The sequence below is a fragment of the Dryas octopetala genome, chromosome 1 (assembly GCF_963921425.1).
Source record: "Dryas octopetala chromosome 1, drDryOcto1.1, whole genome shotgun sequence".
Classification (NCBI taxonomy): Eukaryota; Viridiplantae; Streptophyta; class Magnoliopsida; order Rosales; family Rosaceae; genus Dryas; species Dryas octopetala.
In genome coordinates this window covers 15,540,564-15,559,524 of record NC_141366.1, presented here as the reverse complement: position 1 = coordinate 15,559,524, position 18,961 = coordinate 15,540,564, and the positions used below count along the sequence as shown (strand labels likewise).

Here is an 18,961-nt window from a genome sequence, read left to right as displayed (position 1 = left end):
GGAATAAGGGTGTTGTGTGTGGTCATGCTGACTCTCTTATCCTTTCTTCCATACATATAAATTGATTGGGATATGCTTTGCTTTGGTTCTTATCTCTCTTTTCATTAGATATTTCTTCTTCAAGAATTGCAAAACACATGTACTGCATGTGGTCCTATGATCCTATTCCAATCCCTCCTCCTCCACACTAGCACACAATCACACATGGATAATGGGGCTGCTACAAACAACATGTCCCATTCTTCACTAAATCTAGAACTTGAAAATGACATCAATTTTATGAAGAATTTTGCTCTACGTACTGCTCTCCCTCTGAATGTTGGAAAACAATTTTTAGGCAAACCAAAGCTTATAAACTTCAAAAGTAACCAAAAAAAAAAAAAGATAAATAGAAATACGATAGATTAAACCTCATTCATTTGATGCACATATCCTAGTGAAAGCCAAGGTCATACCGATTTCAGGCTACATATAGATGCATACAACATCATGATTTTTTATAAAATTTGTATTAGTGGCAGAGTAAGAAATTTATCATTATGAAGGCGTGATAAAGAATTAAGCAACGACGGAGGCATAAATTTACAGAAAAATGGTTTGTATTGTGTAGACAAAGGCCCCTCCTTGACTCAGCCCATTGTTGCATGTTGATATATATAGATGTATTGAATTTTCCACATTAATAAAATTTCACAAAATAAAAATTGAAGTTTTTGTTTAGATTATGAGTTCAAGAACATATATATTGTTTGATGTGTCATGTGTCCACTGCAAAGAAGTTTTGACGTACTGCTCAAATACTAGTCTGTAATATGATTAATAAACACCACAACATATAAAATGATCAAGCTAGAGAACATCTTTTAATTACACAGTAAATTTTAGGTTTATGATAATACACATACAATAAATTACACTTAAAATAAAAAACAAAAACATAACGAAAATACAATTTCAAAATTCAAAACACAACCCCTATGTGGCTATGTAGCAAGTCAGATGCACGGGTTTGCGGGGTCGTTGATGGGGAGGGTGGTTGTGATGGGAGAGTTTCTGTGGGTGGGTGTCTAGGGTTCTAATATTTTAGCTTCTAATTTTTTGTTGCTTATAATTAAGGTTTGGGCATTAGTGGTCCAATATGTTTTTGTTAAAAGTTGGCATTTGCCTGTCTAATTTGGTCATACTCATACCCAAGTGTACGTTAAGGGTAATTTTGGCAATCTTATGCATTATTTTTTCTCATGATGGTGCTCGATTCACTATGAATTAATAGAGGGAGGGAGTCTATGTATTCATCCATAATCAAATTTCAAGTAGTTGTATTGTAATTTTTGAAAGTATAGGGTTTGTTCTGAATATTCATTAAACTTTAACATGTGAGTGCATTATTCAATTTAAACGTTAAAGATTCTTTAAAACCATTAACTAGTGTCCTCTCATGCATCTATTTTAGTTGTATTTGGTTGTCTTTTCCTTTGAAATACGAGCACTCTTGTCCAACATCTATTACAAACATTTTTATCCTCCAAATTTGTAATCCAAAAACATGTTTCGAAGACTAAAAATGCAAAAGATGTAATGTTAGTTTGGGCCAACATGCAATCCAAGTCCTATAAATTAAACACTTGTATTTGAATAATTGCTTTGTATTAAGGGTGTGGTAACTAGTAATAGAACCTCCAAGAGATTCTTTAAATGAACTCTTTAGCTAAAATAAGGAATGTTTTTTTAGTAAGATCACATGTATATATAACCCACTCTTAGATAACTCAACTCGACCATAAGCATATGTTAAGTGAGAAAAAAGTCACATGTGACCGTCATGTACAAAATTACCTATTTTCTAAAAGTATCTCCAACAAACTAAAATTTTAGGTAAAATAGCTAATCGAATCCTATTTTAGCTAACTAACATTTTTACTCACTACATTTGAGGAGAGAGAGTAGCTATCTTCGAACAAAAACAACTCTTTTATTCACGTTAATGCTCCCTGAAAGTAACTTTGATTTTCAATTTGCCCCTTGAAACTTCATTTCTCTCACTTTACCCTCTAAACTTTACAAAATATCATATTTCGTCAAATCTATTATAAGCTCCATCAAATAAACTGATGTGGTAGTTTATTGTCCCTTCCACATAAGCACCACGTAGGCTTTTTTTATGGATTCACAGACAGACTTAACGGAATATGGTATTTTGTAAAATTTGAGGGGCAAATTAAAAATCAAACTTATTTTCAAGGGGTATTGACGCGAATAAACCTTCATTTTAAATTACTCCTTACATTTGTTTTCTTCGATCACACTTAACAATGCAACATATTTTTTTTTTCTTCCTTTAAAAGGAAATGAAAAAACCCCTATATTCTCTTGAAATTCATTTTTTTTTCCCCTTTAACAAAGAAACATCCGCTGTCATCTCTCTCTTTGGCTCCTCCAAATATTCTTATACCAGTGGATTTGTCAGTCTATTTATAAAAATTGTCCATTACCCATCTCTCTCAGCTTCTTCAAATCCATCCCATTTCTTTTCTTTTTATATATTTAATTATATAAGGGGAGGAAGTGGAATAGCCACGAAAGATATATAGAATAGAAAAGAGAAAGAAATAAAGGCTGTTTGTATAGAGAGGATGACCACCACATCCTCTGTTTTCATTACATATATTCCACTCGTTAGATCTTAGTTTTTATCATTTTTCTCATCTGGGTCCTTCTCGAATGGTAAACTCTCCATTTTTTAAAAGTTTTTCTCTTTTTTGTTGATCTTCTGTTGAATTATTCTTCTTCTATGTGTCTCTGATCCACTAGAATTCTATGCTCAATTTTCATTTGTTGGGTTTGTTAGGAAATCTGTTTTACTGTTCTGATTGGTTCATGAAGGATCCGATGTTCCAAGATTGAATTTGGCATTTCCCAATTGTTGATTTGATTAGAGCGCTATCTGGGTTCTGTCTGAATTTTAGATAAGGTAATGACTTTTCTTCTCTGATTGCTTTTGTCCACATTTTGATCTCTTTGTTTTGCTTTCTGGGTTTGCCAAAGCATATGATTATGGACCATCCATGTAATCTAACATGTACAGATTGGTTCTAATGATAAAATCCTTAGCTTTCCTATTGAATTATCAGATTTCTTTGGTGGGATTTCAATGTTGTATTAAATTGTCCATCTTTTCAAGTGCTTTTTATTTGAATTTGAATTGGGTTGTTGAATTTGTGATGGTTTATCGCAGAAAAGGATGGAACCAGATCTTGGCAAGCTCTTCATTGGTGGGATTTCTTGGGACACAGATGAGGAACGCCTTAAAGAATATTTCAGGAAATATGGAGAGGTGGTGGAGGCTGTGATCATGAGGGATCGTGCAACCGGTCGTGCTCGTGGCTTTGGTTTCGTTGTCTTTGCGGATCCTGCTGTTGCAGAAAGAGTCATTATGGATAAGCACATGATCGATTGCCGTACAGTGAGTATCACATCGATCTTTATGCAGTATGAATTTAGTTGGTATTCTGTTCATTTGTTTATAGGATATTAGTTGTGGAGTACTGAATATATCTCCTATAGACTTCTATTATTAGAAATGATCGTATTCTCTAATATGACTTTTAGTTGACATTTACGATAAAACAGAAAAAAAAAAAAATTTAGTTCACTTTTCTGTACTCTCCATATCTCTCTCTAGATTTGAATCAATCAATTCAAAATGCACTTGGTTATTTGGAATTTACATTGAAGAAAATGACACCAATTGTTTTGCTCCGTTTGCGCTTTTCAATTTCAGGTTGAAGCAAAAAAGGCTGTTCCTAAGGAGGATCAGCACACTTTAAACAGAACCACTGGGGGTGTTCAGGGTTCCCCTGGTCCTGGACGCACGAGAAAGATTTTTGTTGGAGGTTTAGCATCCACAGTCACTGAGAGTGACTTTAAGAAGTACTTTGATCAATTTGGTACTGTCACTGATGTTGTAGTAATGTATGATCACAACACCCAAAGGCCAAGAGGCTTCGGCTTTATCACTTATGACTCAGAGGAGGCAGTGGACAGAGTTCTGCATAAAACATTTCATGAGCTCAATGGTAAGATGGTTGAGGTCAAGAGGGCAGTCCCTAAAGAGCTATCCCCAGGGCCCAGCCGGAGCCCTCTGATAGGATACAACTATAGTCCAGGTAGGGCCAGTAACTTACTTAACAGTTATGCGCAGGGTTATAATATGAGTCCAATAGGAGGTTTTGGGATCAGTATGGATAACAGGTTCAATCCAATTTCTAGTGGCCGTGGTGGTCTTTCTCCATTTGGCTCTACTGGATATGGAATGGGTATGAATTTGGAGCAAGGGTTGAGCCCAAGCTACGGTGGGAATTCCAACTTTGGCAGTAGTCTAGGATATGCACGGATGTTGAGCCCCTATTATAGTGGCAATGCAAATAGGTATAGTACCCCTATTGGATATAATGCGGGTAATGGGAGGAGCAGTTCTCTAGTAAACTCACCTACTCGGAATGTCTGGGGAAACAGTAGCATCAACAATGCCACAAACCCTGCAAGTCCTGGGGCTCATTTGAGCTCTGCAAATGGGGGGTTTGGCGTTGCATTTGGGAATAGTGGATCAAATTGGGGTCCTAATCCTGTTTCAGCTCAAGGTGGAGGGAATGCTTCTGGCTATACTAATGCCAGTAGTTATGGGAGTGGAGGTAGCAGCTTTGGGCTGGGAGGAGGAGGATATAGAAGAAGCAGTGGCACTGGTGTAGCCCCAACATCATCATTTTCTGTATCAAGTGCTGGTTATGAGGGCTCTTATGGGGACCTGTACCATAGTGGTTCAGTTTATGGTGATTCAACTTGGCGCTCTACCACTCCTGAGCTGGATGGTTCTAGCACATTTGGTTATGGGCTGGGGGATTTAGCTTCAGATGTCACAGCCAAAAGTTCCGAGGGTTATATTGGAAGTTACAATGTTACCAGTAGACAACCAAATAGAGGTAACACTTCTGACATCATTATATAATCTTTGGTTATTTTCTTAGATTTGAATGTTTCAGAGCACTTGTTAATTCCAAATGAAGAACTCCTTTTTTTTTTTTTTTTTTCCAGAATTTGAAAGATTTGATAGGACACTGTTGTTCAATTAATTTTAATTCTTGATTTGAAGTCATACCATGAAACGTTATGTTTAAACCCAAGATAGAAAAATTATACCCCTCCCTTTGCTCATCATACTTATATTGATTTCATTGTACACATTATGTGCATATTTATGCATCCAAGAGAGAACAATTCTTCCTTAGTTCATTTGAAAAGAACTGCTGAAGCTTATTTTGAGTCACTCATTTAATGTTACTTACAAAATGCTGGTGTTCAGAGCATCTTTGCTCTTATTGAAATGCAGTAGATGTCTAACCCTTCCAATTTTGAAAGTTGATATTGCTGATGATAATCAACTTTCCCATAACTAGAAGAGTGACGCACATTGAAGTTGGCTAAAATAGTTTTCTGACATATTACGCATATAAACAATTTTGAACATTTGTATCTACTTGTCAAATTAGTTTTACATTGATAGTTAAATGCTATTTCATGGAACTTACTTTCTTTTTCTCTTTTTTATTTGGTAAATGTGTACTTCAGGAATTGCTGCTTAGGAGATTTGTTTGGGTATAAAGAGGTGATGGTAGGTGAAGCGAAACCAATCAAACAGTGAAGGATTGTGAATTTTATACGTCTCCCTTATTAAGATTTTCTGCTTATAAGGAAACTGATCATATAGCTCTAACGGGGTTCCTTGATTTGGAGTAATACATATTCAGAGGGAAAGCAATTACATGGAATTTTGTGTAAGGTTTGGGATTTGTTATTTTTTTTTCTTCTTCTTTGAGATAGGTTCCTTTCTTGGAATTTGATTGAGGTGTAAAATCAAATTGCGGATATATACTCAGGAAGGCGGTTTCAATTAATGTACCTTGCATCTCCAGCGAGACGGGCCAGCATTAGGCTGTTGAAAGAGATAGTATTGATTTTTTTAATTTCGCTTTTCTTTTCATTGCTGTAAGCCTGGCAAAGTTGCTGGTTCTTATATTTCTTCTGGGATTTGTTTTTCTCTCAGATTGTATGTGAGGTTTCTGATTTACTAGTGTGAAACAATAGAGGGATGCCCAACTGGGATCCCCATCAATAAGTTACTAAATATTTTAATTCATCTTCTTTTTTTCTTTAGCTACAAGTTTGCTAAACATGTGTCTGATATCACTCTTGCGCCTGTTTATGGTCATTTGCTGATTAGCCTACCTTTGCTCATCTGAAACTTCAACCACACACAGTATTCATCCTTCATTTTTTTATTAGTCGACCAAGTATGAATGACTCAATTCATATATATATTTTTTAATGATATGATTCAACCTTAAAGTTTTAAACTTGAATGTAGTGTAACAGTTGCTGCCAGGGAACAACATATGTACAATGCATTAGCCTCTTTCACTATAAGTATGAAAATCATGCTACTGAATAGTGCATACCATATCAAAAAAAAAGTCTTATCGGCATTACTTTGCAAACATTTTGTGATGAGCAAATTACAATTTAGTACCTTAACTTTATATGTTGTTTCAACTTAGTACCTCAACTTTGAAAACTTGCAAAAAAGTACCTCAACTTTCATTTTGTATCAACTTAGTACCTCAACTTTGAAAACTTGCAAAAAAGTACCTCAACTTTCATTTTGTGTCAAAATAGTACCTCCGTTAGTTTTTCTGTCAAAGTGACAGGGGTATTTTTGTCTTTTCCTTAAATTTAAAAAATAATAATTTCTTAAAATAAAAAAAATTTAATAAAATTTAAAAAAAAATTTATGAAATTTTAAGAAATTTTTTTATTAAAAAAATTTATTATTTTTTAAATTTAATTTTACGAAAAAATTTCATAAAATTAAAAAAAAAATGTATGAAATTTTTTTTATGAAATTTTTTTTTATTTTAAGAAATTTTTTTATTAAAAAAAATTATTATTTTTAAAATTTAAGGAAAAAACGAAAATACCCCTGCCACTTTGACAGAAAAACTAATGGAGGTACTATTTTGACACAAAATGAAAGTTGAGGTACTTTTTTGCAAGTTTTCAAAGTTGGGGTACTAAGTTGATACAAAATGAAAGTTGAGGTACTTTTTTGCAAGTTTTTAAAGTTGGGGTACTAAGTTGAAACAACATGTAAAGTTGAAGTACTAAATTGTAATTTACTCTTTTGTGATTTACTACTGAAATGATATGGTTTTTTCTTTTTTCTCTCTGCCGTTTTCTCCTTAGGGTTCTTGGGCTGTTAAACTGAAAATGTAAATTTTTTTATAATTACAGTTGCATGTGGCATTGGGACACCCCTTGGTGGCCTTAATTCAAAACAAACAGTAGAATCCCAATGATTAAGTTGCCATAAGGAGAGCTTAATCTGTCTTAACACTCAATTACTTTTTTCTTCTGCTTTATAGGATTCCTTGTTCTTTTCAATGGGAAAAGAAGAGAAAAAGAGTGTTGCTCACGGCCCAAAATGTCAATAAAGTAGACAATCTCATTTGTTACCTCAAAACTTGTTTTTTTCATCTGCCCTAAGTTTGACCGATTGTAGTGATTATTCGAGATTTTACCTTGACATACATTGTTGGTCTATTCACAATTGTAGTGATTATTCAAAATTTTACTTTGACATACATTGTTAGTCTATTCTCTAACAATAAAAAAGCTTTTAGGAACGGTCGAGTGGTTGCCTATGATTTACAATTACACTAATATATTAACTTATTTTATCAACATACTGATTGATCATATACTACAGAACGATTGTGCAGAGTTAATCCAGCCTATGTGTCATGTCATTTGGAAGATTCAGACGGTAGCTTAGAGGTTACTGATGCAACCATCCATGCACAGAGTCAGTGCAAAACAAGGAGAGGTGTTCATACCTTTGGAACAAGGTCGCTTAAAGGTATGTATGCATAACTTAATATGGAAGTTGAGAATATGAATCATAAAAGACTTGTCACCCTAAAAAGCTCAATGAATTATTTCTGTCCTGCACAACTTTGCCAATCAGATATAAAAAGGCACAAGCACGAGTTGGACCATTACACCGAAAAAGAATACGCGGTTTGGCCATTATTTTACTATTATATTATAGAACAGTTATCAAGATCATGCCTAGACAACATCATAAAACAAGATATGGCTAATGTTGTTGTGAAATAGATAGTTTCAGAAGCTCATCAAAAGAGTTCCCGCTCCAACAATGGCAACAAACCAGAACCTCAGAGATCTCCAATGGGCTCTGCAAGCTATCAAATCCCAAAGCCTCAACCTACACAACATCTCCTTCTACCTTTCTCAACCCACTTCTGGCTGCTACCAGGAAACAGAAAACTCCATGAATATCAACATTTCAAAAGACAGCCTCTCTTACTTTTCCCAGTTCCTCATAGAATTAGGAACAGCCAAAACCAACCAATTGTCTCTGAGAAACTTGGAGTTCCACCTGATAGAATGGGAAGTACAACAACTCCACAATCTTTCTGTGTTGCTTGAGAGTAATTCAAATATCAAGCAAGTCATGTTTCGGAGGAACAGATTCGACAAAGGATGTTTATCAGAGCTATCTGAAATTTTGAAGAGAAATAGAGTGATCAAAGAGATAATGTTTGCTGAATCAGCTATTGGCTCTGCTGGAGCTGGATTTCTTGCTTCTGCTCTTAAGGTGAATGATAGCTTAGAAGAGTTGCAGATATGGGAAGACTCAATTGGTTCAAAAGGTGCAGAGGAGCTCTCAAAGATGATTGAAGTAAACTCAACACTGAAGCTGTTGACAATATTCGACTCAAATTCGATCACTGCAACCCCACTTATTTCTGCAGTTTTAGCAAGGAATAGGAATATGGAAGTTCATGTTTGGAGTGGAGAAAATGGAGAAAGAAGTTCTAAAGTGGTTGAGTTTCTACCTGAGAACAGCACACTCAGAATTTACAGACTTGACCTTTCAGGAGCTTGCAGGGTTGCTTGTGCTCTGGGGTGGAACTCAACTGTCAAGTCACTCGACCTGACTGGAGTCCGGTTGAAATCAAGGTGGGCTAAGGAGTTTCGATGGGTTTTGGAACAAAATCAGAGCTTCAAAGAGGTAAACTTGTCAAAAACTTGCCTGAAAGATAAGGGAGTTGTGTATGTAGCAGCTGGACTCTTCAAGAACAAGAGTTTGGAGAGCTTATATTTAGATGGAAACGGCTTCGGAGGTTTAGGAGTTGAACATTTACTCTGTCCTTTGAGCAGGTTCTCTGCCCTGCAGTTTCAAGCAAACATTACTTTAAAATCTGTAACATTTGGAGGTGGAAGAACCAAGATTGGAAGGGAGGGGCTTGCAGCCATTTTACAGATGCTGACAACCAACGAAAGTTTGACTCGGTTAGGGATATATGATGATGAGAGTTTAAGATCAGATGATTTTGTTAAACTCTTTAGGAGCTTGGAGAAGAATGCCACCTTGAGACACTTATCTTTACAGGGCTGCAAGGGTGTTCAAGGAGATTTGGTACTGCAGACAATCATGGAGACATTGCAGGTAAATCCTTGGATCGAAGATATTGATCTTGCAAGAACACCACTGCAAAATTCAGGAAAGACAAATGGGGTCTATCAAAGATTGGGCCAAAATGGGAGGCCAGAACCAGAAATAGATTTGCTTAAGGACATGCCACTTACAGTACCCAAAAGTTGTAGAGTATTTTTATGTGGGCAAGAATATGCAGGTAATTGTGAACTTAAAAGTTTCAAGTATCTAACTTTGTTTATAAAATTTAATTGGCTTAAGTACATGTTATCTCTTCCTAAAAACTTTTTGGATTTTGATTTGCAGGCAAGACTACATTGTGTAATTCCATATTGCAGAATTTATCTTCTTCAAAGCTTCCCTACGTGGACCAAGTAAGATCTCTAGTAAACCCAGTTGAGCAAGCTGTTAGAACAGTTGGAATGAAGATTAAAACTTTCAAAGATGACGACACGAAGATTTCAATATGGAATCTTGCTGGTCAGCATGAATTCTATTCCCTGCACGATCTCATGTTCCCAGGGCATGGGAGTGCATCATGCTTTGTCATTATATCCAGTTTATTTAGGAAAACGAACAATCGAGAACCAAAGAACCCAATGGAGATAGAAGAGGACCTACAGTATTGGCTCAGGTTCATAGTCTCAAACTCTAGAAGAGCAGTGCAGCAATGCATGCTACCAAATGTAACAATTGTACTCACGCACTATGACAAAATCAATCAACCATCACAAAACTTACAGGTTGCAGTGAATTCAATTCAAAGATTACGAGACAAGTTCCAAGGATTTGTTGACTTCTACCCAACAGTGTTCACAGTTGATGCAAGATCATCAGCATCAGTGAGTAAACTTACTTGTCACCTTCAAAAGACAAGCAAGACGGTTCTCCAAAGAGTCCCAAGAGTCTATCAGCTTTGCAATGATCTGATACAGATATTATCAGATTGGAGATCAGAGAACTACAACAAGCCGGCAATGCAGTGGAAGGAGTTTGATGAGCTATGCCAAGTCAAGGTTCCACCCTTACGAATTCGATCAAGACATGATAACAAAGAGAAGGTGGAAATGAGGCGGCGGGTTGTTGCTACTTGTCTTCATCAAATGGGAGAGGTAATTTACTTTGATGAATTGGGGTTTCTAATATTGGATTGTGAGTGGTTCTGTGGTGAGGTACTTGGCCAACTAATAAGACTAGATGTAAGAAAGCAAAGCTCCACAGCGAATAATGGATTCATCAGCAAGAAAGATTTGGAGAAGATTCTGAGAGGAAGCTTACAGAGTCAGATTCCTGGAATGGGTTCAAAGGTATTTGAGAACTTAGAGGCTAGTGACCTTGTGAGGATGATGCTTAAACTGGAACTATGTTATGAACAAGACCCATCAGATCCTCATTCTTTGCTGTTGATCCCCTCAATTCTTGAAGAAGGCAGAGGAAAGCCACAAAGATGGCAATTAAGCAGACCTGAGTGCCTTTACGCAGGGAGGCATCTTGAGTGTGATGATTCAAGCCATATGTTCCTCACACCAGGCTTTTTTCCCCGTTTACAGGCAAGCGTTGCCCCAATCCTTCTTTATCACTTTTTCCTCAAATTTTGTTTAGTTTTGTCTTTATATTTTTGCAGTTTTGTAAGTAAAATTTATCCTAAGGTAACCTAAGCACAAATTGATGAGATAACCGCTATCTGCTTTGATGTTAAAAATTGTTCCATGCCTCATGAGTCATGTGAGAAGCTAAATGCTTCCCACCATATAACATTTCCAAGCACAAAATAGGTAATGCTTTATTGTGGTTGCAATTGAGTAATGCATATATACTTGTGTATGTATATACCTTACACAACCAACAGCAGAAGTAAAGGTTCATGTACCTTGAGACTAGCAATTTATACTTTCATGGCTAAAATGTGAAAAGCATTCTGCACAGGTACTCTTGGTTCTATGTACGCTCTTATCGAAATTCATGTGTTTGAAAACCCAGGTGCATCTGCATAACAGAATCATGGCATTGAAGAACCAACATGGAGCGACTTACAGTCTTGAGAAGTACTTAATCTCAATAAATATCAATGGAATCTACATCAGAGTAGAACTGGGAGGACAGCTCGGTTACTACATTGATGTCCTCGCATGCTCCACGAAGAACCTGACAGAAACCCTTAGACTCATCCAGCAGCTTATAATACCGGCAATTCATAGCCTCTGCCATGGTATCACCTTGACTGAAAATGTGATGCGGCCAGAATGTGTGCGAGATCTCACACCTCCCAGGTACAGGAAAACACAATTTGTTTCATTGCAACAATTGAAACAGGCATTACTTTCTGTTCCTGCAGACAGCATGTATGATTACCAGCACACCTGGCATCCAATCTCAGACTCGGGCAGGCAAATACTAAGAGCTGGTTTTGACCTTGCCCGAGACCTCCTTTCAGATGATGACTTCCGTGAAGTACTGCACCGAAGATATCATGATCTATACAACCTTGCTCAGGAACTGCAAATCCCACCTGAGAGCAACCCAGATGGACCAGAGAACACATTATCCATGGTTGATGAGCCTGACAAAGTTGACCCTACTTTTGGTGGAATTGCCAAGGGGGTTGAAACAGTTTTGCAGAGACTGAAGATCATTGAGCAAGAAATTAGAGACTTGAAACAGGAGATCCAAGGGCTGAGATATTACGAGCATAGACTCCTCAATGAGCTACATCGCAAAGTGAATTACCTTGTGACCTACAATATTCAAATCGAAGAGAGGAAAGTACCTAATATGTTCTACTTTGTTCAAACAGAAAACTACTCAAGGAGATTGATCACCACCATGATTTCTGGCATGACTGCTCTTCGACTGCACATGTTATGTGAATTTCGACGAGAAATGCATGTTGTTGAAGATCAGATGGGGTGTGAATTGATGCAGGTTGATAACAGGGCTGTAAAGTCTTTGGCACCATACACTACAAAGTTCATGAAACTGCTAACATTTGCTCTCAAGATAGGAGCCCATTTAGCTGCTGGGATGGGAGAAATGATACCCGATTTGAGCAGGGAAGTTGCCCACCTGGCTGATTCTTCCCTCCTTCATGGAGCAGCAGGGGCAGTTGCTGCAGGTGCTGTGGGGGCTGCAGCAATCGGGCTTACGCAGGGAAGGAACAGAAGCACAGCTGGAGAAAGCTCAAGAGATATCCAGCAAGATCAAAGAACAGCACAGCAATGGGTTCTGGATTTCCTAAGGGACCGGAGATGCTCAACCGGAAAAGATATTGCAGAGAAATTTGGCTTATGGAGAGTAAGGTACCGAGACGATGGTCAGATTGCATGGATCTGTAGGAGGCATATCAACCTCAGAGCTCATGAAATAATTGAAGTACCACTTTGAAATTATGCAAGCATCTTTAGATGGTTAGGATAAAGAAAAGTTATCTTCCCTTTGGTGTTATAATGTATAATGTATATTTTTCTTAGTAATAGAAGCAGGGGAATCTTCCCCTTCATTTTAGATTGTAGAAATGCACATTGATGTTCATGCTTGTGAGTCTTTCTTTTCAGTATTGTCTTTTGCATGCCATAATGATCTACTACTTGGGTGTAGAATAAGCAAGTATTAATCTGGCAGAAGTGTGTTTTTTTTATTTTTTGGACATAACAGTCCCCTGGAGATACATCATTCTACACTACCTCTGTTAACATAATTAGAACCTTATACTTTCACCTATATTCTAATAGGCACCAAAATTTCAACTTGTAAAGGAGATACATCATTCAGTTAAAGATTAACTAAACTTGTCCATGTCATATGGATGTAGATGGATAAAGAAATGGTGGATTCTGAACCTAATCATGTGAAATGGCCGAAAGCACTACTACGGGTGCTTTGGCCTTACAAACTTTTGTATTGAATCACCATGTGAATGTGGGACCATAATATCCCTCATATGATTATAAACATCATTAGCCTATTGTTAGATGAAATTTGATATCATAATAATTAAAGGTTCAATTTAAAAGTAGCTACAAAGAGGAAAGATGTAAACAGTAGTTCATATACACTAATAGCAGGTTGTGATAGAACAAAGCTTGTAACAGACACAAGTCAGGATTTACTGTCATCTAAAACGCCTCAACATACAAAGGAAACAACCACAATACATAAACATTATTACACTTCATTACTAGTACTAGCCTCCAATCTAAAATCTAGAGTCACCTGTGTCTTCCTCTGAACCAAGTGGAACAACAAAAGCTCAGAAGAAAGCCCTACTCCCATAAAACACACGGGAACCACTGTTCTTTGGTGTCTGTATTTTCTGGTCAGAGCTGGAATTTCCTGAACTGGTTGGTGATTCAATGTCCAAAGGAAGCTTCATTTTTGCCAAAGACTCGGTAAATTGCTGCATGCTTTTCATGTACATGTCTACAATGTCCTGCTGCACCACCTTCTGCTCTGGAACGTTGACAGTGACAACAGGCTTTGCAAACGCATCACTTGACACCCCACCAGATGAATCAGTCTCACCATCTTTAAAATCCACATTCTTCTCTTCTGGGGCCGAAACTTGTTCCTGAATTGGAGATTTTGAAGCTGCTGGAGCATCATATGACTCTGAGCTGGCATGGACTGAAGGAGATGAATCCCCATTAGTTGACACACTGCTTGGGGGAGAATCAAGGTGCTTTGAAACCTGAACAGATTCAATAGTAGCTGTCGAGAAGCTTTCTACAGCATGAACACCCACTTCTGAACTAAGCTGATTCTCAGCTTCAGCAGTGACAAAGCTCTCAGAACTATGAGACTCAATATCAGTACATGGGATCCTAATATACTCTGAAACCATCATCTGGTCTTCATTGTCAATTTTCAGATCTGGAAACTCTATCTTATCTAATTCACTAGGATGACACTCGGCTATCTCCGAGTCCTGAGCTATAGGATTTGAGGCCAGGGACATCACTTCTGGTGAATCTCCAGCATATGAGAGAGACAATTGAACAAACCCTGCTGGGGAATGAAACAGATCAGTTGAAGAAAGAGAGAACTCTTTCTCTAACTTCCCATTTTTCATGAGGACCTCTGACAAAGGCACCAAAGCAAACCCCAACAACTGATCTTCAAGATAATTCTTCACCCTGCTCAGCATCCAAATCTCACATTTGAGGGAGGAATCAACAGTCCGAACATTGATCTGCACGTTGTCATTGAAGACTGGATTTCTACCACCACCATTAATGGTTTTGGTGGAGACTGTGTTTTCTGGATCACTAGTCAGGCATAGCTTAGCATAGACATCTTGCTTGTGGTAAATGCAGATGTTGTGGATGTCCCTAGCCTGATGAACATAAACCTCAAGAACGCCAATGAAGTTCTCTGAGTTACAAACCATGGCTTCCTTTCTGTTGGCCTCAGTACCATTAGATAAGGGCCCAGCGGAGCGGATGAAAAAGTCGGATTTCTGCTTCTCAGGCTCATTACCAACAGAGCTTTTGAATGGAGACACAACAGATTGAGGGGAATCCATGATAACACCCAGGAACGGAACCTGAAAAAGCACAAAAAATTATCTTTTTGAAAAAAAAAAAAAAAAAAAAAACTCAATTCACTCCAAATTAAAATTCAGTATGGACAACCAGACCCACAAACCAAAACCCTAGCATGTCTTGGAACTAACAGAAATTCTCAAAATTCAGAAACAGACTAGCAAAATATTCATAAAAAGAAGGACCTTTCAGAGGAACAACTCCAAAACCCTAACCCAAAATTAAGCAACACCAAAAACTGAGAATACACACACCCAGAACTTAAGCATGATCTAAAAAGAAACACAAATGCCTTTGTAATTCAAAACCATGTCCCACATGAGCAAGTTCAAAACTGACCTTGAATTAAGCAAAGCTAAACCAGAACTGGAACTAACATATAATTCTCAACATTCACAAATCCTTCACATGAAACTACTTGGAAACCAAGGCATAAACCAAAAACAGGCAAAACCCAGAACTGAGAACCAAAGCCACAAGCACAACACCAAGCCTCAGCTGAGATGACTAAAATTCTCAAGACCCAGAAGCCAAAACCCCCAAATAGAGACTTTACTAGTGAGCTACTCCAAAACCCAGACCCCAAACTTAAAAACAAGCAAGCCCTTTAACAATAATGCCAGAATATTAACAGATTCCAATAAAGTTACCTACTTTTCTACGCAGAAACACCACCACCGGAATCCAAGGTAGTAAAACAGGGAAAGCAAGCAAAGCACAGTGACCCAGATCGTGCCACAAAATTCTAAAAACAAACCCAACTTATATTCAACCTTTGAAACCTTCAAAAAGCCACTAAAAAATGAACCAACATAAGTAAATTAACCAATAGCTACCAAAAGGGCAAGTTAAAAAACAATAAACAAAAGCAAAGCTAGTGCTTTTTTCCCCTTGCCTTTGGCTCTTTGGCTCCAAAGTCAAACCGATTTGCTTGAAATCTGTGGCTCTAATCGAAGATCCGCCCAAGACCCAGTTCACAAACCGAGATGACACTGCTGTCGCTGCTGCTGAAAGTGCTGGAACAAAGCAAAGAGACAAAGAAGGAATAATACCAATAACAAGAAAAATGATAATAATCTACCAGGAAAATTGAGGTGCGTCAGTGCGTGTGTAGAAGCTTGTCGGAAAGGCTGTGTAGGTGTGTACTGGACGAGTATATATAAATATCCTTGTCGGTATTTTTTTCTTTTTTCTTTTTGTTTTTTGATGATCCAAAGGGGGACGGGGTTGCAGATACACCGCCCCACGCGTTGGTCCAAGGCAGACCAATCACAGAAGATTTGAGTGCGCTTGTTGGTGGGACATGAAACATATGACTTGTCATTGCAGTTCTTCTGTGCACCCTTCAATTTTTTGGTCTTTTTGTCAGATTGAAAGTGCTTTCCCTTCGGGGAGTGTTCTGCGGCTTCTGCCTTTGCTTTCCATTTTTAAGCTGTTAATTATGGACGTATGAGTTTTAGTGAAACTCTTGTTTTGGCTCCAAAAATAACTTCTTTAATCACACCATGGTTAAAAAGTGTTTTGAGTAAAATTGTTTTCCATTTTTTTTTTATCTTTACCGTTACATTAATCATGGTGTGGTTTTACTCATCACTTTTAATCATAATTAGTGTTATTATTTCATTCGACGTGTGTCATATTAGTCGGTGTAAGTGTCCTTTATAATTAAAAGGGAGACTTAGAGTTCAGTTCATTTTTTGAATCTTTCTTAAACTAACACCGGTAGTAATTTAGGGTTTTTAATTAAGTCTTTTTATTTTTCTTCTTTAATGACTTTATGTTAGGTTTTAACTCCAATATTTTGGGCGTCTACAAAGCCCACTCTACACCCTAGGAGGGGAAATACCCTTCAAATAGGGGGAAATACCATTCAAATTGGGGAATGACTTTATTATAAATTAAAAGAATTTTCTTATAAATTAAAAGGACTTTATTATAAATTAAAAGGATTTTCTTCTAAATTATTATGAATTAAAAGTATTTTCTTATAAATTTTAAAACACCTCTGTTCTCCATCTAAAAACTGTTTTTATAAAGAACCTAAGTTTAATTATCTCTAATCAAAATTATTGAAGTCAATTTATGTAAATTAGAAAGAAAAATCAGCTGCAATTTATACATATTGTTTTGGCTCCACTACTTATATGGCATTCAAACTCATAATAAAATCGTACACTATCCTTAATAAACTTAATCCTAAATTATATGTTCACGGACACCTCCATCAAAATAATGATGTGAATTAAGATTGTATCAAAAATTTGTCAAGTAAAAACTGAAAGTGAGTAAAGTATGAGTCCTGGGGAAGAAATCTGCAATTTGCAAAGTGAAAAAGATAAAAGAAAGATTAATAGTACCCATAAGTGCACCATAAGATGAATATTGTGGTATTTGAGAAGTAACACATAGATAACAAAGACAAATAATGTGAATCAAATCTAAAAGAATAAAACAAATAACTCAGAAGCTACTAATGAAAAATATCAGTTTCACCTTACTGCATCTCCTAGAAATTCATAAGCTTTGTACAGGTAGCTCAAGACTACTCAACTTTGCACAAAGAGCTTAATAATTTTTTATTTAAGAAAAAAAAGATAAGAAAAAGAAGCACGATGAGAAATAAATAATATCCTACCCACCTAACAAAAGGCTCCAAGGCAAATAATCATAAGAAAACAAATACATTGGTGTTGTAAGGCAAGGGGCTTGGTTGGTATTAGCACAAGAACTACAGAAATGTGTAATTATGTACATATGGATTATGGATGTATGCCTACCTTATAATTGGATAATGACTATACAAAAGAAAAAAAAAATAGCCAAAAGGAAAGCAACTTTCTTGTGCTCTAAATCCTCAATCATTTAAGAAAAACAAAAATTGAAAAAGTGGGATGCAGAAGAGCCGTTACTAGATCAATCTAGATTACCTAAACTTCAAGCATGTAGAACTTAGGACAAGTTGGACAACTCCCACTTAGAGAGCAAAACAACACCACTAATTGAGTGAGCACTAGCTTTCTCATTTTCTTTTTTTTTTTCTTTGAGATGGAAAGCTCTCACAATCTACTCTTTTATCATACACAACTTTTTAAGAAAAATTCAAATGTGTGTAATCAACACAAACACGTTCACATTAAGTAAATCTAAATATTTTTATGCCAATGAGAATTTGAACTTAAAATGTTTATACTTATAATGTGTCACACACTTATTATTTTATCATTAGGGTAGCCGTGGAGTGTTTTTTTTCTTGTTCCTTTTTTTAATATGCCCCTTTTAAAGCTATAATGGGCCATATAGGCCATGCCATGCTTCTTCAAACTACAGTATTCACTATTAACATTCCAAAGCCAAAATGGGAAAAATCAGTGGCTAATTAAGGTGGGGTCCTTTGCTCTTTAATTCAAATGACTTTAGAGGGGTCACCAATTCACCACTATTCAATCATCCTTAGGACCTTAACCATCTCTTTGACAAATATACAATATCCCTCCAAAGTAGACTTTTGATGAAATTAAACTGCCCTACTAGACCCTCTTGCCAAGCCTCCCTTTTCCCTTTTTCTATCTCAAGGTGACTTCCATGATATTGATAGAGATGGAATCTCTCTCTCTCTCTCCCCCCTCATTGAGTCATTGTTTTTGTCCTTTTTTTCTTGCTAACTTGATGTGGATGGATGAGAGTGAGACCTGTTTGGATAAAATAATTTTCATGAACTAATTAAAGTTTTATTCGTTTGTCATCATTATGCCTCTGCTCAAATAGTATTTTTATCTTTTGGGAGTATGCGATGCCGTAATTGGCGTATGAGGGCTTTTGAAGGGACTTAGATCCTTTGCCAGGCTGTTTT

At 36.8% G+C, this 18,961-nt stretch overlaps 3 protein-coding genes across 4 annotated transcripts; 2 read left to right on the top strand and 1 right to left on the bottom strand.

Moving 5' to 3' along the window:
• Positions 1 to 2,415: 2,415 nt before the first annotated feature.
• LOC147298424 (RNA-binding (RRM/RBD/RNP motifs) family protein) lies at positions 2,416 to 6,193 on the top strand. Its single transcript, XM_086243447.1, has 5 exons — positions 2,416 to 2,724; positions 2,849 to 2,971; positions 3,236 to 3,463; positions 3,782 to 4,979; positions 5,626 to 6,193. Exons 3-5 carry the CDS (start codon positions 3,242 to 3,244, stop codon positions 5,637 to 5,639), a joined length of 1,434 nt encoding a protein of 477 aa, XP_086099573.1. The 5' UTR covers positions 2,416 to 2,724; positions 2,849 to 2,971; positions 3,236 to 3,241; the 3' UTR covers positions 5,640 to 6,193.
• Positions 6,194 to 7,905: 1,712 nt separating this feature from the next.
• On the top strand, positions 7,906 to 13,031 carry LOC147298423 (tornado 1). The gene is made up of 4 exons (XM_086243435.1): positions 7,906 to 7,969; positions 8,230 to 9,773; positions 9,881 to 11,124; positions 11,555 to 13,031. The coding sequence occupies exons 2-4, from the start codon at positions 8,270 to 8,272 to the stop codon at positions 12,953 to 12,955; spliced, it is 4,149 nt and encodes a 1,382-aa protein (XP_086099561.1). The 5' UTR covers positions 7,906 to 7,969; positions 8,230 to 8,269; the 3' UTR covers positions 12,956 to 13,031.
• Positions 13,032 to 13,535: 504 nt separating this feature from the next.
• LOC147298422 (Calcium-dependent lipid-binding (CaLB domain) family protein) lies at positions 13,536 to 16,371 on the bottom strand. Of its 2 annotated transcripts, none has more exons than XM_086229924.1 (3): positions 16,007 to 16,371; positions 15,766 to 15,906; positions 13,536 to 15,113 (listed from the first exon to the last, which is right to left on the bottom strand). In XM_086229924.1, the coding sequence occupies exon 3, from the start codon at positions 15,090 to 15,092 to the stop codon at positions 13,821 to 13,823; it is 1,272 nt and encodes a 423-aa protein (XP_086086050.1). In that variant the 5' UTR covers positions 15,093 to 15,113; positions 15,766 to 15,906; positions 16,007 to 16,371; the 3' UTR covers positions 13,536 to 13,820. The 2 variants fall into 2 exon arrangements, with proteins under 2 accessions (XP_086086050.1, XP_086086051.1); XM_086229925.1 differs by having other exon boundaries at positions 15,766 to 15,856; positions 16,007 to 16,180.
• Positions 16,372 to 18,961: the final 2,590 nt, after the last annotated feature.